The 18,209-nt window shown below is 55.5% G+C and overlaps 3 protein-coding genes across 10 annotated transcripts in view; 2 read left to right on the forward strand and 1 right to left on the reverse strand.

Moving 5' to 3' along the window:
- Nucleotides 1-7,107, forward strand: part of HEMK1 (HemK methyltransferase family member 1) — a 34,315-nt gene extending 27,208 nt beyond the window's left edge. For 2 of the 3 annotated variants that reach the window (XM_036867826.1, XM_036867828.1), the window contains exons 11-12: nucleotides 995-1,132; nucleotides 7,001-7,107. In XM_036867826.1, the coding sequence (XP_036723721.1) occupies nucleotides 995-1,088 (94 nt within the window). In that variant the 3' untranslated portion in view covers nucleotides 1,089-1,132; nucleotides 7,001-7,107. Of the gene's footprint in view, nucleotides 1-994; nucleotides 1,133-7,000 lie in introns of those variants that run through there. The other variant, XR_005021717.1, reaches the window with a different exon arrangement.
- CISH (cytokine inducible SH2 containing protein) lies at nucleotides 6,849-11,948 on the reverse strand. Its single transcript, XM_036867832.1, has 3 exons — nucleotides 11,740-11,948; nucleotides 8,696-8,916; nucleotides 6,849-8,454 (listed from the first exon to the last, which is right to left on the reverse strand). Exons 1-3 carry the CDS (start codon nucleotides 11,757-11,759, stop codon nucleotides 7,931-7,933), a joined length of 765 nt encoding a protein of 254 aa, XP_036723727.1. The 5' UTR covers nucleotides 11,760-11,948; the 3' UTR covers nucleotides 6,849-7,930.
- The window catches only part of MAPKAPK3 (MAPK activated protein kinase 3), a 37,849-nt gene continuing 26,536 nt past the window's right edge, over nucleotides 6,897-18,209 (forward strand). The window contains exons 1-3 of one of the 6 annotated variants that reach the window (XR_005021716.1): nucleotides 6,897-7,151; nucleotides 7,467-7,629; nucleotides 17,906-18,182. Coding sequence is in view for 5 of the 6 variants with exons in the window: in XM_036867821.1 (XP_036723716.1) it covers nucleotides 6,971-7,151; nucleotides 7,467-7,629; nucleotides 17,906-18,182 (621 nt within the window). In the remaining variant the exon portion in view is untranslated. Of the gene's footprint in view, nucleotides 7,152-7,466; nucleotides 7,630-17,498; nucleotides 17,648-17,715; nucleotides 17,772-17,905; nucleotides 18,183-18,209 lie in introns of those variants that run through there. The other 5 variants (XM_036867821.1, XM_036867822.1, XM_036867823.1 and 2 more) reach the window with 5 other exon arrangements.

Genomic DNA, 18,209 nt, shown 5'->3' on the forward strand with positions numbered 1-18,209 from the left:
CCAAACTATGAGTGAAATCCTCACCTCTGATGGAGGAGGAGCCCGGCTCTGGTGACAGGAAGGGCCCAGTCTGGCTCATCGGTGCTGGGTGTGGGGAGTCCCTGGAACAGGGCTGTGCCTGGGGAGCATTTGCTGGGTGCCACTCCCCTTCCAGCCATACCATCAGAGTGTGGATCTCCCTAGTGGGGACTGTGCAGTGGAACAGTCCTAGAGGACTGCCTGGAGGAGTTGTGGCCATCCCAAGTTCCCTCAGCCCTCAGAGGCCACTTCTTGCACTCTGGGCCCTGCCTGCTTCAACCAGGCCTGAGTCATGGAAGCAACTGTCTTTACATTGAGCATAAAGCTTTGGCCACACAAAAAGGCTCCTCCTGCTTTGGGCCTGCCACATCTTCTGCTCAGAGATGAGCATCAGCTTCTACTCACCCCATATTCCCCCAAAACCAGGCACAGCCACTCTCCAACCCCCCTGTGGCAGGGCACTTCCACTATCTCTGTTAGACAGATGGGAAACTGGGACTTCCCTGACAGTCCAGTGGTTAAGACTCCGTGCTTCCAGTGCAGGGGACGTGGGTTCGATCCCTGGTCGGGGAACTAAGATACCACATGCCATGCGGAGTGGACAGAAAAAGAAAGAAAGAAAAAAAAAGAGCTCTTGGCTGTTTGCGCTCCAAGGAGGAGCTGTGGAGGAGGCAGCTGCTTGGCCGGGGAAAGAGGGAGCCAGAGCCCACCTCACCTGCGACGCAGCAAAAAAAAGACATGGGGAAACTGAGGCTCCAAGAGGTTAAACCATTCACTTAAGATCCTACAGTGATTTTGGAGGGGCTGAAATTTGAACTCTGCCTGAGTTCTTTCCACTTGGCTAATTTGCCTCTTCAAAGACATCCCCAGGAGACTTTCATGGGAAGCATGGTGTGTATGTGTGAGAGAGAGAGAAATTTAGTCAAACAATGGCTGTTTTGAATTTATTATGGAAAGTATGTTTTCTCCTCCCCAGGCTGGAGAGACCTGGGAAAACTCAGTCTCCAGGGAGATTCCCTAGGATGCATTGGGTGCCCAACACAGGCATGAATAAATGCAGGAGAAGTTAAGGAAGACTTCTCAGAAAAGGAGCATTTGAGTTGGACTTTGAAGGGTAAGTAAGAGTTTGCCCTGGCAGAACTGAGGAAGAGGACATTCCAGGATGAATGACATCCTGGTATGTGGAGGGCTGTTTGGAGGGAAGCAGAATGAAATGGCTTGTTGGCAGTTTGGGAATCCATGTCTTGGAGCCTGGGGTAAGGCACAGGCAAGATATGAGGGGAGCCTGTGAATATCACTAAATGAGGAAGGCAGGACAAGTTTGGGTTTGCAAGCCCCTCACTCTGGAGATGGTGGTAGTGCTGAGGGGGCCAGTGAGGAGGCCATCAGGATGGTCCAGTCAGGTTAGTGAGTGATGGTAAGGCTAGATCTGGGCAAGGCAGCCATGGAGAGCAGCAGGAGAGCAGCTTAAGAAGGACCAGGGGCAAGGTAGACGGACGTGGAGATCAACAGGCGGGGGGTGCATGTGGGGGTTGTGGAGGGATGTCTAGGGGACAGCAAAGAGTCCAGGTCTGGACAGGGGGAGTCTGGAGGGCCTTGAACCAGGCTGTCCATGCTCCTAGTCAGAAGGCAGCAGACTCAAGTTCAAGAGTTCTAGGGTGAGGGGGACAGGCCCTGGCCTGGGATTCAAAGCCCTGGGCTCCAGCCCCGTATGGCCACTTCCTCTCTGGGTGACTGTGGACAAATTACCCTGACTCTCTGGGTCTCAGGCTTGCAGCTTTGAAATGGGACAGACCCAGAGGTGCTACCCAGCTCACCTCCCTCACCTGTGACTCACCTCTGAGGGCATAGACCACTGAGGGCGTGGAGAGTAACAGGCCTGAGGGAGACCCATCCCCCAAGGGTAGCAGATGGCCTAGTCTCTACTGGAGCTGCAAGGGAAGTTGGTAGGTTAGGCTGGTCTAGCCTCCACCCCAGCCCATGCAGAGACCAGACAAAGGGTCTATTTACCACGACTGGAACCCAAGGCCTTGGTTGGCAAATGACGCCTGAAGGTGGAGGGCTGGGCTGGCAGGGCAGCATCAAAGCTGGTGGGGTGAGGGGCTGCTTATAGCTCCAGGGAGTTCCAGCCAGCTCCCCTGCAGCTCCCATGGGGACCTCAGGGGACATCAACACCTGTCCGAGGACTTCCCTGGTGGTCCAGTGGTAGAGAATTCGCCTTCCAATGCAGGGGACGCAGGTTTGATCCCTGGTGGGGGAACTAAGATCCCACGTGCCATGGGGCAACTAAGCCCACATGCCACAACTACTGAGCCTGTGCGCCTCAACTAGAGAGCCCACGTGCCGCAACTACAGAGCCCACGCACTCTGGAGCCTGCGCGCCACAACTACAGAGCCCACATGCCCTGGAGCCTGCGCGCCACAACTAGAGAGAAGCCCGTGAGCTGCAACGAAGAGCCCGCATGCTGCAACGGAGAGCCCGCGTGCCGCAATGATGATCCCACATGCTGCAATTAAGACCCGACGCAGCAAAAAAAAAAAAAAAAAACCCTGCCCTGCCCGCCTCTCAAATGGGATTAAAACAAGGGACAAGGAATAGTTACAGTGACAGCTGCAGCAGCTGCCAGGTTGAACCCTCTCAGGCTCTCCTCAGTATCAACTTATAAATCCTCCTGGGCCCCCCATGTCCCCTCTGAGAGACGTGCTGTCACTCCCCCCATTTCACAGCTAAGGAATCTTCTGAGGTTCAGTGAGGTTGAGGGAAACAGCCCCCCCCAAACCAAGTGTACAGCACATAATCCAGACTGGAGGGGAGGTGGGGGTAAAACCAGGGTTGGAGGGACATGCTAGCCAGGAGTAAATCTCCAGGGACCTCCTGTCTTAAGTATCAGATGTGGGAGCCCCAGCCTGCTGCCCCAGAGTGACCATTGGAATGGCCCCTTGGGTGGCTGGCTGTGCAGCCTGCCTAAGCTGGGGAGGGGGCCCCATACCCTGCAGTTGGGGTGGGGAGGACACGTTCACCAGGAGAGGCTGTTGAATTTCTGGCAAAGCTCCAACCTGCTTTATATTAAAACTGGTCTAACAGGTTGGTATGAAAGGGCTGCCCAGGCCTGCGCAGGCTCCACTTCTCCTGAAGAAAGAGGGCCTTTGTGAGGTCCCAGAATCCTCCTGCCTTCTTGATTAGGACTTATTTCAGGCTCTTGGCTCCTCTATTTCACTGTGGAGCTGTGCTGGGCAGGAGGGTTCCCATCTGAGAGTGGAGCCAGCCTGGCCATGTCCGCAGACCTATTCAGACCCATGTTCGGCCTTGATCCAGCAAGATTTGCTTAGTTGGCAGATTAGAAGCTGGGCCCAGGTGCAGAGACCCCGATGGTTCAGGGCGTGTTAGGACACTCGGTGATCACGGGTGAAGCCTCCCAGCAAGACCTCTCATTGATTGACAAGAGAAACCTGAATGGCCTAGTGGCATCTCTGTCCCAGAATTTTTCCAGAGGGGCATTGTGAGTCCGAGGATGGACACCACGAAGGATCAGTCTGCAAACCCACTTCCCCGTGGCCTGACAGAATCCTCTAGGGCAGTCCCCAGCCCCCCTCCTCCAAAAAGCCTTCCTGAATTGCCTGGCCTTCTGCATGTCCCCAGTGCCTTGTGAGGGCCAAGGCCTTAGCATGCCAGCCCCTGGGAGGCAGAGCAGAAGAGCAGTTTATACAAATGAGGTCTTGAGTCAGGGTTTGAACCCCGGCTCTGCCCCTCACAAGTTGTGTGACCCTGAAAAAGCCACCACCTCTCTCGAGTCTTACCTCTTCTGCTGTAAATGGGGACAACCTCTGCTGGTGTGCAAGGCTGCAGTGAGAACTTAATGGGGCACGAACCCCACCCAGGATCACCTCGCCTCCTCTGCTCTCCACCACACCCTACTCCTCCATATCCCATACCTCTCAACCTCCTTTCTGGCCTCTGGCCCCCAGGCCCTTGTGGGGCCATCCCCCCCCAGCTGACAGGTTCACTCCTTAGAACTGAGCATTGGATCATAGCTTGTCCCTGCTAAACACTGAAGGGGCGCTCCATCGCACCAGAGCACAATCCATGTGCACCCTCTGCCCTCTTCACCTGCCCTCTGTCTCCTCAGCCCTCCTGGGCAGCCAGCCATCTTCTGGTCACACCAGGTTTCTTCCTGCCTCAGGGCCATTGCACTGGAGCTCCTTCCACCTGGGATGTCCTTTCTCTAAGTTGTCTGCATAGCCAGTTCCTGCTCTTTGCTCGGGTGTCCAGGCTCAGTGCCACTCTGCTCCAGAGCTTTCCCCGACCCTCTCATCTGCAGCAGTGTCCCCACACCCAAAGCACTTTCTTCCCCGCCTCCTGCTTTGCTTTCATTTCACTCTCAAAACTCATCCTGAGTGCCCATTTGTTTACTTATTATCTCTCGCCCACCAGCCCACGAGTCCCACAAGGATGGGGAGTGTGTCCATCTTATTCCCTGCTGTGTCCCCAGGGCCCAGATGGAGTCTGGCCCAGTTTGCGCCCAAAGAGCATGTGTGCTGGTAAAGGACTTAATCGGTAAAGGGTTACCATCAGTTATTGTTTGTATGTTGTGCAGGGTCCTGTGTGCCCTCCAGTCAGCTCCTCTCTTCCTCCTTGGTCAGTGCCGGTAGGTGTGCTCCTTTCACCAGCCCAGAACCACCCAGGGGTGATTGCAGTGACCAGAGGATTTTCAGCATCTGTTAGGCTGGGTCTCTGACTTGGGTCTGGGGCCCGATGACATGCTCTCCACTGATCCTGTTCTAAGTAGGCGTCACTCACTCCCTTGGTAGGGAAACATGAAAATAAGATTGAAGCAGATTGGGACTTCCCTGGCGGTCCAGTGGTTAAGACTCTGTGCTTCCAAGGCAGGGGCTGTGGGTTCGATCCCTAGTTGGGGAACTAAGATCCCACATGCCGCGCGGTGCAGCCAAAAAAAAAAAAAGATTGAAGCAGAAAAGTATCAGGGGTCAGAAGTAGCTGGTAGCCCCTCCTCAGGCAAGAGCTGGACCCTGGCTTGGGCTGAGGCGACGGGGAACGGGATAGGACCCTTTTGGTCAGGCCAGTGGCTCCAGAGACCTTAGCAGGCAGGAACGCAAGGGGATAAATCCAGCATCCAAGAACAACTCACCTGAAAGCCGCCCCCCCCACCCCAGCTGCCCGTCTTCGCCACCTCATGTAGCAGTGCAGGGGCCGGTGGGCAGTCAGGACCCCTCAGGCTTAGCTCTGCTCTGTGCCTCACCTCCTCAGCCAGTCTCTTGCCCCCTCTGGGCCTCAGTTTCCTCTTCTGTGAAATATGGGTAATATTTAGACCTACTCCTAGGGTTGTGGTGAGCATTACATGAGGTGCAAAGCCCTTGTCTGTTGCCAGCACCCGGTGGGCACCCTGAGACTTGTCCCCTCTGTGGACAACGAAGGGCTTCCTCCTGCTCCAGCACTTTCTGTCTGGGTCATGGCACCAGGTGGGGAAGAGCCTGTCTTTGGCCCCTCTGTGTCTGCTACCCACCCACTGGGTGACTCAGATCTGGGGGTGGAGCAGACAGAGGGGTCACCTCAGGCATTTTGGGAGTCATCAAGGGGCTGGGATCCAGGCTGAAGCAATAAGGAACTGCAGACATCCCTGGCAGGGCCATGGTGACCTGGAGGAGGTGTTTGTTGGGCCCTGCAGCCAGCAACGGAGAAGGCACCAGGCGGGACACGTGGGCCTGGGCACCGCTCCGATAAAGACAGCCCTCACCCACTTCTTGCTCACTCTCACCCAACATCAGCTCCATTCTTTCCCACAACTATCTCCATGCCCCCCAAGGTTCTGTGCTGCCATAGTTCTTGATTTTTATCCTTTCCTGCCTGCTCCTTGTCATCAACACGTCACTCCTCACAACTTCCTGCCTTCAATCTGCTGACATTTGCCTCTTCTAATCTTCAGCTTTTAATTGTCTAAGGGCTAAGAAGATAGAAAGTTTAGAACTGTTTCTAAAATAAGGGTTAAAGGCTATGAATGAGGTTCACAGGAGCCTTCCTGTGAGGTACTCAAGTAAAGATGCAGAAAATTTCAGGACATAGTGGGATTCTGGGTGCTGAAGTGCTCCAAAGGCAGACCATCAGATAATGGAGAGCGTTTTCATTTTAATTGCTTTTTCACCTACTTCTGATATGCAGGGCCCTGAGTGAGAGAGTCCCCAAACCCCAATCAGCCTAGACCAGAGCCCCATTAGCCCCATCCCAGGCCAGACCCTGCCAGCTTACTGGCCACTATCCACAACTCAACTGTTCCACCCCACTGCACAGAATGACCCTTCCCCAGTCCTCCTTGTGGTCAGGAATATAAGCTTCCCAGTCACGCCCTGGTGCCTTTGCATGCCCTGTACCTTCTCCTTGGAATGACTGGTCCTGACTTCTCTGATTGTTGGTCTCCTCATCTCAAAAGACGCTGCCCCCAGGAGTAGTCCACAGTCCCCATCCCCCTAGTATTCTCCACGTTCAATCTTTAATTGACATCTCCTGTTTACACATCTCTCAGATCTGGTGCTCCTCTGCCACCACCCCCCACCTGACACTGGGCAGTGACCCTGCAGGCAATCCAACTGGCCTTCATCTCCTGCATCCCACCCTCCAAGGGGACAAGAGGAAATGAGTGGAGAAAGGCTTCTCGCTACCCCCTCCACTCTTTACTGGGTGCCCTAGCAGGGCCTGCTGTGCCACATAGGTCTCTGGGCCTCTGCTGACCCAGATGTAAAGTGGGGGATAATGATAGTAAGATCAAAGGGGACAAACTGTGTACAACTCAAAAGAGGCCCCACTGAGGGCTCCATAAATGAAAGGTACAATTTTATTGTCATTACAGAAAAATCAGTGAAAAAAAAAAAAAAGACTACCAAACTGTGGGGTTTTTTTTTTTTTTTTTAGAAATAATTATTTTATAAAGTCTTATCAGATATGTATTTTCTTTCCCTCTTCCATGTGCAGGCACCTTCCTGGGCAGGAAGCAGACCCAGCAGAGGTGGAGTGGCAGTCCTCAAACTACCATGCCCCTCCCTGACACGGCACCCACACTCATGCAGGACCTGTGCCCCAGCGAGACCAGCTCTGTGCAGACAGGGCTCTGCCCTGCAAGGGGGTGAGTGGCAGGCTCTGCAAGGCCCTAACACTTTGGCTCCCTTTTCTTGTTTATTCACCCATCCTCCCAAAACAGGGCTGGAGGCAGAAGAGGGTGGACACCTTCACAGGTGGGTGGGTCAGCGCCAGGACATCCAGGACTGCCTTGGGTCCAGCAACACATCTCAGGATGAGGCTCTCTGCCGGGAGGAACCAGAGAAGCTGAGGCAGGGCTGGGGTCTCTGGAGCACTCAGGGCTCAGGCAGAGAGGTGGGGTTGGCTCTCCAACCCAAGGAGAATAAATAAATAAATACTATATAACTGTGCCGTCCCCCAGCCTGGCCTGCTCCCGCACCAGGGGACTGTCACTGTCAACCTCAGTTCCTCTGGCTGCCATCCCCCCTGAGACAGAGGCTGGCTGAAAGGAGGGGGCCTGCCCCACCCTGTGGACTGAGAAACCAGGGCTGGCCAAGTCTACGCAGTACAGGAGGCCACAGCAGGTGAGTGGGGGCCTGGGCCCAGCCCACAGGGTGAGACGAGGTGCTGCCAGTCCCCTCTTCTGTCACATGGCCCGCCACAGTGGAGCCACATGGGAGCTGGGGGCGCTGACCTCCAAGTCGCGTGACACTTCTCCCTACCCCTCACCCCCAGCCTTGTTCCTGCAGACCCTTCCTGGTCCAGCTGCCAGATGCATGTGGCACCAGGATGACTGGAGGAGGGATAGTGGGAGCCCAAGTCCAGCTGGAGCCGGTGTCCCCTCCAGGGTCTGGCTGGGTGAGGCTAGGCGGTTGCTCGGCTGGGTCAGAGCTGGAAGGGGTACTGTCGGAGGTAGTCAGCCATGCGCCGGGGTAGTGGCAGGCAGTCCACGTCGGCCACCAGACGGTTGATGACGAGGCGGCACAGGTGCTGCAGGCTTCGGGTGCTGCTTTTGCGCACAAAGGGCTGCACCAGTTTTAGGTGTACAGCAGTAGCAGGCAGTGCTGGGTCACCAGGTGCATCTTCCTTAGGGGTAGGCAGGGCTGGGGTGGTTGCAAGGTCAGGACTGTCACTTCGGGTATCTGCAGCACAGGAGGCCACATAGTGCTGCACAAGGCTGACCACATCTGGGAAGGCCAGGATGCGCGGCCTGGACAGGCAGTTGGAGTCCAGGCGGAAGCTGGAGTCGGCGTACTCAATGCGCACGTTGGTGGGGCCACGGGTGGTTTTGACCGACAATGTGAACAGGTAGCTGGGGTGGGTGCTGTCACGTACTAGGAATGTGCCCTCTGGCATCTTCTGCAGGTGTTGCCGGGCCTCACTGGCCGTAATGGAACCCCAATACCAGCCTAGGCAAATGGAGAGGGGGCTAAGAGACTGGTCGCAGTGGAAATTAGTTGGGTGCACCAACCCAGGGCAAGGCAGGGCTCAGCCTCTCTCTTCACACCTCCCTGGGGAGTGCTGTACCCCTTTTCTCCCATCAGACTCTTCTGGCCAGAGCCATGCCTCTCAAATTAGACACAACAGGCAGAGCTAAACTCTCCCCATCAGACTTTCCAGGACAAGTCCTGCCTCCCTCCTCAGACTCACCAGATTCCCGAAGGTACGAGAAGGTCTTGGCTATGCACAGCAGATCTTCTTCGGGGTCCAGCACCTTGGGCTCACCCTCTGGCTGGGCTGGGGACTCCTCTGCTGCTTCCTCCAGGAAGGCGCCAGCAGGTAAAGGCTGCATAGCTGGTTCGGGCAGCTCCAGGGACTGGGCCCACAGGGGCCGCTGCCCGATCTGCTCCACAGCCAGCAAAGGACAAGGTCTAGAAAGAGGTGGATGGGCAGTGAGTGGAGGCCCTGTGCTCTCCCCATTTCCAGAGATCCCCTCTGCCCCAGACTGGCTATGTGACCTCTGGCCAGTCTATCTCACTATGAGCCCCAGTTTCCCCTCTGCCCACCCATGGGCTCAATGAGACCAGTACCCCACCTCCCACTTGTCATCACAAAAGGCCCCTTGATTACTTTTCCCACATATGAACCCTCTTCTGAAAGAGACTTCTCCACCCTCCTGCATTTATTAAACAGTAATTACAATCATCCCTCAGTATCCGCAGGGGATTGGTTCCGGGAGCCCCCGTGGATACGAAAATCTGCGGATGCTCAAGTCCCTTATATGAATGGCGTAGTACAGTGAATACTTTGGGCCCTCCATATCCATGGGTTTCGCATCTGCAGATATGAAGGGCCAACTGTAATCTCTTTCTATTTTGCACCAACCAAATACACTTCATTCTCTATAGGCATCTCTAGCTCACAGTTGCCAGTTGGTGTTCTCACCACACTGATGGGATCCAGCACAAAGAGGCTTCACAGTGGTGCCCTCCTGGCAGTGGTGGGCCAATTAAATGGCACTGGTTCTGGTTGAGCCGAGGGATTGGTCACATGCTACCTCCCCATAGATAGGAGTATCTGTCTGAGGGACCTAGGTCCACACTGGCCAGGGCTTAGAGGCTGGAATAATCTCCCCAAACAGGTCAGACACCCATCCTGTTCTCTCCTCCTCCCAGCTGAGGGTATAGGGTAGACAGTGGCCTCTAAAGGCACTGACAAGTCCCACCTCCCATAAATATGAGCTCCCACCAAAGGGCAGGGTACTCATCCCACATTCCAAATCCTACCCTGATGAGCCTGCCCTACGAAGCACTATGATCTTATGCAAACACTGTTCTTCACTAGACGTCAGTTTCCCCTCCTCCTCAATGAGGGGGTCCTACCAGCCCAGACACTGAGGGGTTCGGCCACACCATATTTTCAGATGGCTAGAGTTGGGTTGCTGAACTGGCCCCAATCTGAGCAGTAGCTTCCCTTTAGGGGAAGCCCACCCAGCATGGTGATCCTGGGGCTTCCTGGGAGTGAGGGGCATGGCCCTGGTTCCCAAGGAAGAGACTGCTGGTCCTCTCCCACTCATCACAAAATAAATCCTCGGGTCTTGGGTCTGGTTCTCTCCTGGGCCTCAAGATACCAAATAATGAAACCCTGGGCCCTACCCTAAAGGAAAACTCATAACCCAAAGTCATAAAAGCAAAGAATGTTAGGGGGAAGTCAGGGTCTGCCTGTTCCTGAGCTGAGTCTGCCAGGCTAAAGGAAGGAGTAGCAGGGAAGGCACCACAGGCAGAGATGATGGCATGGGTAAACACTGACAGGTACTGCTTACGAGGCAGGAAGAGGTGGGCAGGAACCGGCGGCAGGAGTCAGGCAGAGGTACCAGATCTGACAGTGTAAGTTATACAGTGTAGGTTATAGGTGACTCTTAGAAGATTTTAACAAATCAGGGGCCCATGACCACTCAAGAGAAGAAGGGGCCATAAGACCCTAGCATACCACAGCCTGCTAATACTTTTCCACCCCTACCCTGGCTGTACTACGGGAGCTCTGGAATCCCTGTTGGGGAGCTAGAGGCTGAGTTTCAAGGAACTGGCTGATGGCCTGCCTGCTGGGACCCAGAGCTCAGCTCAGGCCCAGGAGCCTTCTAGGAGTATGGGAGGTGTCATTGTCTTGGCGGTGGCTGTTATGTTCCAGGTGTGGGTGGCCAGTATGTGTGTGTGCCTGCTGTGGAGCCCAGCCTGTGAGTTCTGCCTGGGCACATAAGCCAATGAGGCAAACTCAGCCCTGAGGGGGGATCCCTCAGCAAAGCTGACAACCCATACCTACAATTGGGAATCCCTGCGCCCTACCTCAGGAGGGCACCAGCTGGTCTGTGGCTGTGTGTGTGTGTAGGTCTTAAAAATCTTGCTTTCCCTGCTGTGGAGCACCCATTCACACAAGATCTTGTCACTTGACAAGATCACAAGTGATCTTCTTTCACTCTCCCTGGAACTTTCTGAGCTCCTGTCAGATCAGTTTGGAGAGCATCAGACCCTTGGTTGAAGGGGATCCTGAGGCTCTGGCCAGAAGGAATGTACCAAGAATGCTCAGCTGAGGCCAAGACTCTGTCTTATCAGTCCCCACCCCAACCCCACATTTTGGGAAACTTGGAGAAGGGAGGCAGGAGCCAAGGTCCTTCTCACACTGGGATCCCATTTTGGGCTGAGAGGAGGGTTGAGGACATTGTGGGGGTGCCTCAGGCAGGACTGGGCCAAACCTAGGCTCTCCCAACAGCTGCTTGTTCAGCAGGTGCCAACCAGGGGAGAGGCAAGGATCTCAGGTTGGCTTCCCAAGAACAGCCTAATTGCTAGACGAGGCAGGAGAGTGGATGACAGGACAGAGAAGGGCAGGGGCTGGCCCAAGGTCACAGTAGGCTGTTGGGCCGGCAGGCTAGGATAGAGCGCTCCGGGCCCAGAACGGCTGGGCAGGTGAGCCACGCCTTGGAGGACGCGCTGCCTGAGGCGTCTACCTTTTCCAGCCAGAACCCACGCTTAGCCCACCCTGTTTCTCCTGTCGCCAGCCGACCCCCAGTTTCCCTACCCACAGTGCCAGTAGAGGTGGTGACGATGTTGTCACCCTTCCCTGTTGTCTCTCTCAAGGTCTTTCCGCGCTCGATCATTTCCGACCGGTCAAGCCGTCTTAATGCTCGGCAGCTAGCACGAGGCCAGTAACTCTGCCGCGTGCCGGCGCAGAGGTGGGTGGGGGCGGAGAGCCGCGCTTACCCCTGAACGCAGAGGACCATGTCCCGGCAGCGGCAGCGGCTGCTCCGGAGCTGGGGCTCGGCCTGACGGCGGCTGCTGGAGGGAGCCAGTGGGCGCGGGTCGCGCTCTCAAGGCAGGCTCCCGGGGCGCACGGGCGGCGGGCCGGGACTGAGAGGTGGCGGCGCGGGCGGGCCGGGAGGGCGCGTGGGGCGGGCCGGGAGGGCGGGGCGAGCAGCCTAATCTTTTGTCCTCTGTGTCCCAGCCCTTCCCGGAAGCGACGTCTTCCTAGAACCGCCGGCTGTGCGGCCGGGCGGGGAGGGGTGCAGGCGAGAGAGTCGGTTCCCTGGTCTGCGGCCGAGGGCCGCTAAAGGAAACACCTTTGACAGATTTCCAAGAACTTTCCAGGAAAATGGGGCGGGGCCGCGCTCGCCGACCAATCGCAGCGCAGGAGGTGGAGCCGAGTGGTCAGGCAGGGCCAATTACAGCGCTTGGACCCAAGGCTGACGTGACCAAGCCGGGTTGAGAGTGACCTAGAGAACATTAGGGAAAGTCCAGGTTGAAAAGGGCTAGGCAGGGGCAGGTGCTCTACCTACCGGAGCCCAGATTTCTTTCGGGCACTCCGCTTCGTTGGGGACAGGCCCCCTTATCTCTCTGTAGAACCGGTGGCAGCACGAGGGCGCGGTCACCGGCCTGTCTGCCCAGCTAGCGGCTCCTCCAAGGCGGTCTGTCTGGTGTGCAGGGGCCCCCTGTGGGCTGCACTTGGACCCCTGGACTCTGTGTCTGGGGAGGTGGGTGGCAAGGGATGTGGTTTGGAGAGGGACATTAGGGGAGGGAAGGGGTACAGAGGGAGTACTCAGATACGAGGAGCTTCACGGGGGTCAAGCCTGCGGCCACCACAGCCAAGAGGATCCAGGCGAGAACGTTTTCACTGAGAGTTGGGGGAGAAGGCACCATCCCAACCTTTGCACCAGGCAGGGCCATCCAGTCTCGGCCCCAGCCTGGCTTCTGGCCGGCCCTCCAATCAAGGAAGAAATGACTACCGATTGAGGGGCAGGCAGGCCCCCAGCTCACCCCACAGGACAGTTCACATGTGTCTCTGGGTTGGTGGGTCCCCTAAAAATGTGGGAGAGAGACCTGGAGCTCCAAACACCCAGAGATAAACTGAAGGTGGGGGGTAAAGGTAGAGAGAAGGAGCAGTGACACCCCCTCCCATCTACATGGAGCACTTGATACATTTGATCCTCAACAGCTGGTATTACCCCCATTATGCTGAGCCCCAGGGAACAAAAGTCAGAAGCCCATGCTCCTACCCTTGATCCTCTCCACCTTTTCCCAGTTCACTGGACTCACCAGGGAACATCTTGAAAGACCATAGGGGCTACACACACCTCCTCTAAGCCCTTGGACCAGAAGGAGAGGGAGAGAATTGGAGAAGTGGCAGGGTCCACTCCCCACTTCCCACTTCCCGGTGTGTACCCCCAGGTTCCCCAGAAAGAAGGTAAGCTTCAGGTCCCCTAGCAGGGATGACAGACTCCTGGCAGGGTCCAGAAGCCTAAATGGCAGTATCCAGGTTTTCCCCAGGGCAGACAGGGCTGAGTTTGCCCTTCCTGGGAGGGGATGGAAGACAAAGGGGGTCCAAAAGCAAAACCCTGTGAAACAGGACAAAATGACAAAATAATTGGTTAAGATGAGAAATGACTTCAGGAAACCCACTTCTCTGTAAATTTCCTGAAGGGAAGTTGAGCTTCAGTGTCGCCCCACCAGTCCTGAGTAGGCCAGAAGCTGCTTGCATGGGGTGGAGATGGGTGTGGAGACCTCATTACCACTTTGATGGCTGGGGCACCTGGAGAGCCCAGCATGGAGCCCCTGTATAAGGTGCTGTTTCTCCAGTAGGAACTGTCTACTGCCCCACATACTATGAAGACAAAGGGGCTTCACAGCTGCCAAGCAACAGAGCTAGGATTTGAACCTTGGTCCCCCTGGCGACAAATCCCAAGCTCTCTACCCCGAGATTGCCCTTTCCCTTTAACTGTGATTACTTTACTGAATGCTTACTATGTGCCAGATGCTCTCAGCAATTTCCAGCCCCATTTCATTGCCTAACTACTACATAGTGTCCCCTCTTTACAGGTGATAAAAATGAAGCATAGAGAGGTTAAAATATACCCTAGATCTCACAGGCCCAACCCCTCCCCCACTTCCTCTCTAGGCTCCTATGATAAGCCAACTCCTAGACATCCTTCAGGATCCAACTTTCAGGTCCTCAGTGAAGCTTCCCTGCCTCCAGGACAGTCAACATCAGGGCACCACAGGTGTCCCCTTGAAAGCGCCCCCTACAGAAGTCAGTGATTGTGCAGTTCTGTGTGTAAACTAAAGGACCCAAGGGTTTTGCCCTCCAGCTGCCCTTTGTAAATTTGACAGCACTATGCACCTCCCCTGAATGCTGGGAAGAGTGGTGTGCCTTTGTTTTACCCGAGGTGCCTGCCTGCCCCAGGTGTTGTGGGTCCCTCTGGCCATCTAATTGTCACCTCTCCTGCCCTGACTGCTGGGCCCACACTGCCACCCAGTGGCAATTCCTCTCATAGTTTCATGTGCCACATCTCCATGGATTCTTCCTTCCAGAAAAACCCCTCCCGTGCACCCGAGATTCTTGCTGCAGGATCTCTCTGCCCTTCCCCACCCAGAACAGACACAAAATGGGTCACAAGAATATACAGCAGTGCCTTCCTCAGGGTCTGGCTCATTTGGTCTGTAAACTTTCACATATGCAGCCTCTCCTCTCCCCAAAGAATAGTCCACACGTCCACACGTGTGTGTGTGTGTGTGTGTGTGTGTGTGTGTGTGTGTGTGTGTTGAGAGAGGGGCTTCAGCTGCCCCACCACCCCACCCAGGCACTCACTGGATTCCTTCGTCACTGTAAGCTATTCCAAAGTTCTCAGCCCTCATCCCCTTGGACATACAGCTCTCATGGAGAGCTGTGTGGCAGAGTTTGCCACCATGTACCCACCTGCCCTGGCCCAGCCATCCCCAATACTGAATCCTCCCATCAATTTGCAGGTGGCAGATGCTTGCTGGAATGTGAGCAGTGAGGGGAAACCATGCATTCTGACTCCCCTGGGTCAGCTGCAAAACACGTGTCTATGATGAAGCCATGTGGGGAACGTGTGTGTTTGTGTAAGCATTGGCCTTGGTATGGACACTGCAAGAGGAGAGACATTGTCATTCCTTGCTTTTTATATTTCTATATGGTTCGAATTTATTAAACAAGCAAGTTTTGCTTATGCAATTAAAATTTTTAATAAAAAGAGACCAGTTTAAAAAATACAGATACAGAGCGCACAGGCCACGTTGGAGCTGAGCCCAGCTGATCAGCCACGATCATGGATGTGCAGCTCGCCATCTTCGCCAACCTGCTTGTCGTTCTCTATCACTACATGGCCATCAACAGTCCCAAGAAGCAGGAATGAAAGTGGCGCTTTCTCCACTTCAGGTTTCCAGGACATAGTCTGAGGCAATATGGAGCGTGTGAGGGTCCTTCACCCTTCACTTCATCCCTTCTACCCATCACAATATACAAAGCAACTACACCTGGATTTTTCCAAACAACTTTTATTTCCTCAAAGTCTTCCTTAACCCTATGGAACAAAAAGCTGCCACTGAATAGGGCTCAGTATAGGGGCTACTTTCTTTTCTACTTCCTCCCCCCAATATAAAAATATAGATTTTTTTGTGGTCAAAAAAATACAAATACAAAAATGTTAGAACAATTGTAATCTAACTCCATTTTTAGAAAATAAGATAGCTTAGAGACCACAGCACGCAGAGATGACCTTGGCTACGACAAGTGGCCAGCCTCCACCCTTAGCTCTCTAGACCTCTGCTTATGGGTGGGGCCTTGCTTGTCCAGAATGAGATCTTGCTCAGCTTTGGGTTCATCTGGCTCAAACCAGTCATCTCCATAGGAGAAGGAGAATCCTTCTCTAGTCTCCAAGGCTTCAAGCAGTGGTAGCTTCTGGATCACAGGGCTTCCTGCAAGGCTCTGAGATCTTGGATCAGATTCTCAGGTGGGGCTCAAGGACAGAGGTCCTGGCTCCAGCTAGGCATAAATGTGTGTGTGTTGTGTGCATGTGTATGCCTGTGTATCTCTGTGTGCGTATGTGCACACGTGTAAAGGTGTGATTGCATGTGTGTGCACATGTGAACACGTGTGAGAATGTGTACATGTGGATGTGGGAGCGGGGCAGGGAGGCACAGGAGAAGAAGGCATAGTTTGAGGGTGAGAGTTGGGCCCTGGAGTTGTTCTTTGGGGGTTGGGATAGGGGCTGTGCCATGGTAGCTACTGACCTCAGGCAGGTCGCTTGACCTCTCAGGGCTTGTCACTCGTGTGTCTGGTGTAGGCTGCATGGGATTGGTACTGCCTTCCCTCCTCCAGTCCCAGTGCGATCATGGGGTGCCCAGATAGAGCATCTACCCCGTGTCTGGTCCAAAAGAAGAGCTCAGTACGCTTAGTTGAGGCTGTCATCTGGGCTTCTGCTTTACTGAACCTTCCTAGCTTGAAGGTCGCCTCAAGGAGAGAGGGAAGAGCCCCTCACACCCTCATCCAGCTCAATGCCTGCACACAGAGGGTGCCTGTTCTCCTGGAGCTGCTGCCCAGTCATCCACGTGCATCCACATGCATGTGTGTGTTGGGGCTTAGGGGCAGGGAGCTCGCTGGGCCCCAATTCCGAAGCCAGAAGATACCTTTGGATACTTAGGTATACAGAGGAGTTACCTACGGGTGGGACAGAGGCCGCGGTTCCTGCAGTCCTGCTAGTGGCCTGTAGATGGCAGCAGAGGCCCGCACAGGGATCCTGCCCCAAATCACATCTTCCCTGTCCCAAGTGAGCCACCTCTTTCGGGGCTGTGGGGCGAGAGGGAAGTGCAGGAGTAGTGCAGATTTGTCCAAGGAGACAGCTACACACGCTGCAGCTCTAGACAAGTTGTTTCCTCTAGGGGGTTCTCAGCTTCCTCATCTGTGAAATAAGAGTTAACAGTCTGTGATGGGAAGACCCGTTCGAAATACGTAAGGTAATCTAAGGTGGGCTCAGAGTAGAGACCTAAATGTGGAAGGTAAAACCACTTAGCTAATAAAGAATATCTGTCACTGTGGTGGGAGGAGGAGACTTTTTAAACATGACACCAAAAGCTCAAACCATAAGGTGAAAAGTTGATGGATCTGACCAAACGGGAATTCAGGATTTCTGGTCTTAGGACGCTGTATTCCAAGGGATATGAGCAGGAGATGCACAGAAGGGTAGAGATGCCAGTGCTAGAGAGACGCGCAGAGCCACCAGGAGCTAGAGACACGAATCACAACAAAATTCTATTGCACTCTTGCCCTGTTGGCAAAAATTAAGACTTTAGATACGCTGGCGGTGGGCCACCACTAAGGAAGTTGCAAGCCTTAAGATTATACTGGAGGGCCTCCTGGCAGCGTGCAGAGAAAACACCCGACTCAAGGGGCTACCTGAGACTCCAAGAAAAACAAGACTTCCTGTGCTGCCACTTCCTTGGTGGCTGGTAAAATTCGCGGCTCGCACAGCCCACGCGGAACCCGGCTGCGCTAGCGCTGGAGTCTCCCCGGAGGCTGGCGGAGCCTAGGAGGTTTCTGCACCCTTGAGAAGCCACGCCCCCTATTTCTGCCTCAGCTCTAGGCGGGCCCCGTCCCGCCCCGCCCCGCCCCGTCCTGCCAGGGCCCGCCTGGCCCTTTAAGGCTGACCAAGCCCGGCCTCAAGCCGGGGACGCGCGGGGGAGGGGAGCAGTCACGTGGGCAGGCGGCGGGGTGACTCTCAGCTCTGAGCGCTCGCGGCCGCGGGCTTCGGCGACTGCCGCCCCTGCCCCTTACCGGCGCCGCAGCCAGGTGCGCTGCCGTCAGGTACGCCCTCGCCAGGTACGCCCTGCCTGGGCCCCCTCCACCTCCCACTTCCGGGACCTCGCGGCCCTTTCCCCTCTTGACAGGTGGCCGGGCAGGACTCGCCTGTGCCCGGCTGCGTGACCACCTCCCCTTGCCGCGGGTCCGTACACTCCGACAGTTCGTTCCTCATTCCCAGCCCTGTCCCCGACCCGAAGCCCACTCTGGCTCAGGGCTTCCAAGGCTGGGGTGTGTTGAAGAAGTCTGAGCGGAAGTCACTCTTCCTCTCTTTACCAGGTGGCCCTGGACGCGCCAGGCTGGGGCCGCCTCTGAGCGCCCCGCGGGGGCCATGGATGTCAAGACAGCAGAGGAGCAGGGGGGCCCTGCGCCCCCACCAGGTGCACCCTGCGGACCTTGCTCAGCCGGCGCTCCCGCCTTCGGGGGGCGGCGGGAGCCCAAGAAGTACGCAGTGACCGATGACTACCAGTTGTCCAAGCAGGTGCTGGGCTTGGGTGTGAACGGCAAGGTGCTGGAGTGCTTCCACCGGCGCACCGGGCAGAAGTGTGCCCTGAAGGTCAGTGACCCCTCACTGCCGCGTGGG

This window comes from Balaenoptera musculus, chromosome 11 (genome assembly GCF_009873245.2).
Source record: "Balaenoptera musculus isolate JJ_BM4_2016_0621 chromosome 11, mBalMus1.pri.v3, whole genome shotgun sequence".
NCBI lineage: Eukaryota > Metazoa > Chordata > Mammalia > Artiodactyla > Balaenopteridae > Balaenoptera > Balaenoptera musculus.

Bases quoted from the DNA above. Each gene is read 5' to 3' on its own strand.
- CISH (XM_036867832.1), bottom strand. From the start codon at position 11,759: ATGGTCCTCTGCGTTCAGGG. The intron at 8,917-11,739 runs GTAAGCGCGGCT...ACCTCTTTCTAG, and splicing joins ATGGTCCTCTGCGTTCAGGG to ACCTTGTCCTTTGCTGGCTG. The intron at 8,455-8,695 runs GTGAGTCTGAGG...CCATTTGCCTAG, and splicing joins CTCGTACCTTCGGGAATCTG to GCTGGTATTGGGGTTCCATT.